Genomic DNA, 4672 nt, shown 5'->3' with positions numbered 1-4672 from the left:
AAAAAAAAAAAAAAAAAAAGAGTAGCTTCAAAGAGAGAAAGTGGTATGCAGGAGCCCACTTCCTGTGGGGTGGCTGAGGGATACAGAATGGCTGCCTTCATTGAACACTTCCTGGCACTTTGAGGTCAATTTGGCAGTTAATAAACTTGAAAATGCCCATGTCTGACTTAGCCATTTCTTCTTCAGGTCTGTGCAGGAATTGACAACCCTTTTCTGTGAGGAGCAGTTATAGATATTTTAGACATTTGTGAACCTTATATAAGGTTTCTGTTGCAACTTTTGGTTGGTGCCTTTTTACCAAGGCAGTAGTAGCTTTAGACATGACAGACATGAATGGATTGGCTGTATGCCAATAACATTTAACGACCCAAATAGGCAGTGGGCGCTAGTTTATCAACCCAGGCTATACCGTGATGAGATTATGTAGCACGTACGAAGCAGGAAACATGTACAGCAGTGTTCTTTGCCCACTGTTATGGCAGAAACCTAGAAGCCACCTACTTTTCATGAGTATAAGAGAAATGGATAAATAGTGTGATAAACTTGTTTTTAATCCGCCCATCTTGCTTCCACAGAGATAATATGTAAGGGGAAATACTGCAAAGCTCTATCTTTATTATTCATTTATCTGATTAAAATAATATGTTCTGAATGGTGCATATATGTAGGTAGAACACTTAAAATGAATTGGAGGGAGCAAATATGACAGCAGTTGCTCTCCAGGAGGGCACTGGAGAGAGAACAGGAGTGATGGTGGAGGGTACTGCCTCTATATCTTTACTTCTTAAAGCCTTTTAAGGCCATCACGACCGGAGGTAGATTATCATTTTGGAAAGATTAGACTGCAGGTGTTCAATTTTTATGTGTGTGTTTCTGCATAATAAAACCAAGAAAAAAAATAAAACTATAGCTGTAGCTCAGAGGGATAGCCTTTGCCTAGTATGCTTAAGGCCTTGGCTTTGATCTTCAGCACAACAAAAACAACAAAAACCCCCACAGTGAGATATAGACACTAAAAACCCTTTGCTGAGTTGCCCAGGGGCAGTCCAGATCGGCTGCTTCAGGGAGCTTCTCCTCTCTGTCCGCAGGGCCCCTCTATGTCATAGTTGAATACGCCTCCAAAGGCAACCTCCGGGAATACCTCCGTGCTCGGAGGCCTCCAGGCATGGAATACTCCTATGATATTAACCGTGTTCCTGAGGAACAGATGACCTTCAAGGACTTGGTGTCGTGCACCTACCAGCTGGCCAGAGGCATGGAATACTTGGCTTCCCAAAAAGTGAGTCCTTCACATTCTGCTTCGTTGGGTGGAATCCAATTAAAAGTATCTTTGAAGAAACCGGGCAGTTTGAACATGCTTGTTTGCTAAATCAAGCCCTTGCATGTCTTGTGCAAACTGGAAAATATTTATGGCGTTATTTACGTTTGAGTTTAAAGAACTCTTTAGAGGCCAGAGCAGCCTCATAAACTCGTAACAACACTACAGAGATGAGCAAGAGAGATGTCTCTTGAGACACGGCTGTTTTGATGCTCTTGGGAATTTGACCGGTTTGGGTGTTTACTTCTGATTTGCTTTGGCTTCATTTTCTTTGTGCTTATTGAAGTTGGGGATATAGAATTTGGGTGTTGTGTTTAGGATTTTGAGTTTGATAAGGCGTGAAATATTCTAAGAATAAAGATCAAGTGAGGGGGTTATTTTAGCAACCTTGAGTCCTCAATATGTGACTATATTTTTGTCTCTTTGGTGCATGAACCTTGTAGTCAGAATTGGCCAGGTCCCCTGAGGTGAATTGCCAGCATTCCGAGCATGCCGCTTACAGTGGAACTTAAAATATTCAAGTTATTCTAGAAGCATTTAGTCAGGTGCCCAGAATCCTCAGGACATTTTGGAGGACCCCAATACCTTTAGTACCCGCACTCAGGATGGGGTGCAGAACAGCCTTCGTGGGTAAAGGGAGCTCAGCTACTACCTGCAGGAGAACTTGATGCAACATCAGGAATTGCCCAGGTCCCCAAAAAGGTGAAGTCCTCCGGCGGAGGTAGACCATGTCTCCTGCGGGCCTGGGCTGCTTGAAGGGCCGCACACCTGGATCTCCCCAGGGTCCTTTCTAGTCACATGAGTGAGCAAGGTAGCTCCTGGCAGATCTTGAAGGGCAGAGGGGACTCGGGGCTAGCCACGCCTTAGGCTTGCTCTCTGTCATGTAGGATCATGGCCCACAGCTGTCACGCGGTCTGGCTTTTTTTTTTTCTTAAGTTTTTTTTTAAAAAGAAACATTTTTAGAGAGTCCAGAGTTTAGGACTTTCCTAGCCCCTACCGTCCCCTACCCTAATAAAATCTCCCAGCATATCATAGGTTTTAAGAACATAATTAAAACAGTTGAATAGTTTTGAGTTCTTTGATCATGTGTGTGTAGGTGTGCACCTGCATATACATGGGTGCATGGTATTTGTCAGTCAGAAAGTCTGTGGCATCAGAAAACAACCAGATCTAGAATATGAGACATTGGGTAGGATATCATTTCAAAGTGTCAGTGTCATGGAAGATAAAAAATGCTAGGGAGCGTCTTTCAGATTAAAAGGGGCTAAGGAGACAATAGTCCAACTGTACAAGTGTGATCCTGGAGTGGGCTGTGGGGGCCCAGCTTTTACAGAGTTCATTTTGCACAAACAGAGGTGATGATGCACTACATCTTAGATGACGTTACTATATCAAAGTTAGATTCAGAGGAGGGTGTCAATGGTATTATAAGGTGGTAGATCCAGGTAGAGTATCCCTTATCCAAAATTCCTGAGGCCAGCAGTATTTGTGGTTTCAGACTTTTTGGAGTTTGGAATATTTGCATGTACTTACTGGGGCATACCAAGATAGGACCGAAATTGAAACGCGAAAATTCCTGTGTTATATACACACGTTATACACATCGTCTGAAGATACCTTTATAAAATATTTTTTTATATGTTGTGGGTGGAATTTTCCACTTGTGCCACAAGGTCAGTGCATAACATATTGTGTATTTTGGATTTTCAGACCAGGGTGGCTCAACCATCTAAATGTGAATTTAGATGTGAAATATCAGTGATATCTGCAACTCATTTTTAAAGACTTCAGCCATAGAAAGTGGTGTTGAGTGAGTGTGTGTGTGTGTATGTGTGTGTGTAAAAGCTGAATATGCAGAGAAAGTGTGAGCAAGAATGTATAATAAGCAAACGTGGGTAGCTGTTACACTAAACATGGGTAGAAATTACACTATTTCACCATTTATGAAATATTTTGAAGTACTTCTTGTTACTTTCCTTTTATTATTAATGCCTATTTTATAAAATATTGGGTTTAATGTGTACTGTAACTGTATATTTCAATTATATCCATAACTTCCTTTACATCTGCTACCTTCTATCCCTTGTTCCCTTTCTCTTGTCTAATAATCTCCCATCTAATTTCCTGTCAATTTTTTAGATTTCACATGTTAGGGAGAACATGTGATATTTGTCTCTCTGAGTTTGTTTTTTGTTTGTTTGTTTTTTGAAGCACTAGCGATTGAACCCAGGTCCTTTACACCAAGCTACATCCACACCCGTTTTATTTATTTTTTATTTTTATTTTTATTTTTTTGTCTTTTTGAGACAGGGTCTCGCTATGCAGTTCATGTTGGCCTTGAGCTCACTTTGTAGTCCAGGCTGGCCTCAAACTTGCAATGATCCTCCAGCTTCAGCAGGAGTGTGGGTTTATGGGCCATGCACCATCACACCCGGCTCATGTCCCTCTTTTTTTGAGACAATCTCACTAAATTGCCAAGTGGAACTTGAATTTAAAATCCCTCTGTCTCAGCCTCCCACAGTGCTAGGATTATAGGTGTGCACCACCTGCACTAGTTTCATAGTGACTGTACTAATTTACATTCCTACCAGCAGTGTAGAAGGGTTTCTTTTTCCCTACTTCCTTGCCAGTATTTGTTGTTTTTTATATGGTTGACGATAGCTGTTTTTACTTGGGTGAGATGGAATCTCAGCAAGGTTTCATTTGCATTTCTCCAGGGGCTAAAGATGTTGAATATTTTTTCATGTAGTTATTGACCATTTCTACTTCTTTTGAGGAGTGTCTGTTCAATTCATTTACCAATTTGCTGAATGGGCACTTTGATTTTTTGGTATTGAGCTTTTTGAGCTCTTTGTATATTCTAGATATTACTCCTCTGTTAGAAAAGTAGATAGCAAAGACTTTCTCCCATTCTGTATGCTGTCTCTTCACCCTGCTAGCTGTTTCTCTTGCTGTGCAGAAACTTTAAATTGATGTAATCTCACTCGTTGAGTCTTGCTGTTATTTCCTGTGCTATTGGAATCCTATTCAGGAAGTCTTTGCCTATGTCTTTGGCTTCAAGTGTATCCCCTGTGTCTTCTTCTGGCAGTTCCAAAGATTCAGGCCTTAAATCTAGGTCTTTGATCCATTTTGGATTGATTTTTTGTACGTGGTGAAAGATAGGTATCTAGTTTCAATCTTCTACAAGTGTATGTCCAATTTTTTTAGTTCCATTATTCAATAAGCTGTTCTCTAGTATATTATTTTCAACTTCTTTGTCCAAGATGAGACAGCTGTAGTTGCCTGGATTTGTTTCTGTGTTCTCTATTTTGTTTCATTTGTTTATGTGTTTTTTGTTTGTTTGTTTGTTTGTTT

At 40.6% G+C, this 4672-nt stretch overlaps 1 protein-coding gene across 1 annotated transcript in view; it reads left to right on the top strand.

The window, feature by feature from the left end:
* The window catches only part of Fgfr2 (fibroblast growth factor receptor 2), a gene marked incomplete in the record, with an annotated part of 105811 nt that overhangs the window by 87578 nt on the left and 13561 nt on the right, over window positions 1-4672 (top strand). The window contains 1 exon segment of the mRNA XM_005412181.2: window positions 1089-1279. Coding sequence (XP_005412238.2) covers window positions 1089-1279 — 191 coding nt within the window.

Source organism: Chinchilla lanigera, unplaced genomic scaffold (assembly GCF_000276665.1).
Source record: "Chinchilla lanigera isolate Chin_1 unplaced genomic scaffold, ChiLan1.0 scaffold00150, whole genome shotgun sequence".
NCBI classification, from domain to species: domain Eukaryota; kingdom Metazoa; phylum Chordata; class Mammalia; order Rodentia; family Chinchillidae; genus Chinchilla; species Chinchilla lanigera.
The sequence above is the reverse complement of the archived record's forward strand: the minus strand, read 5'-3'. Positions and strand labels throughout refer to the sequence as shown.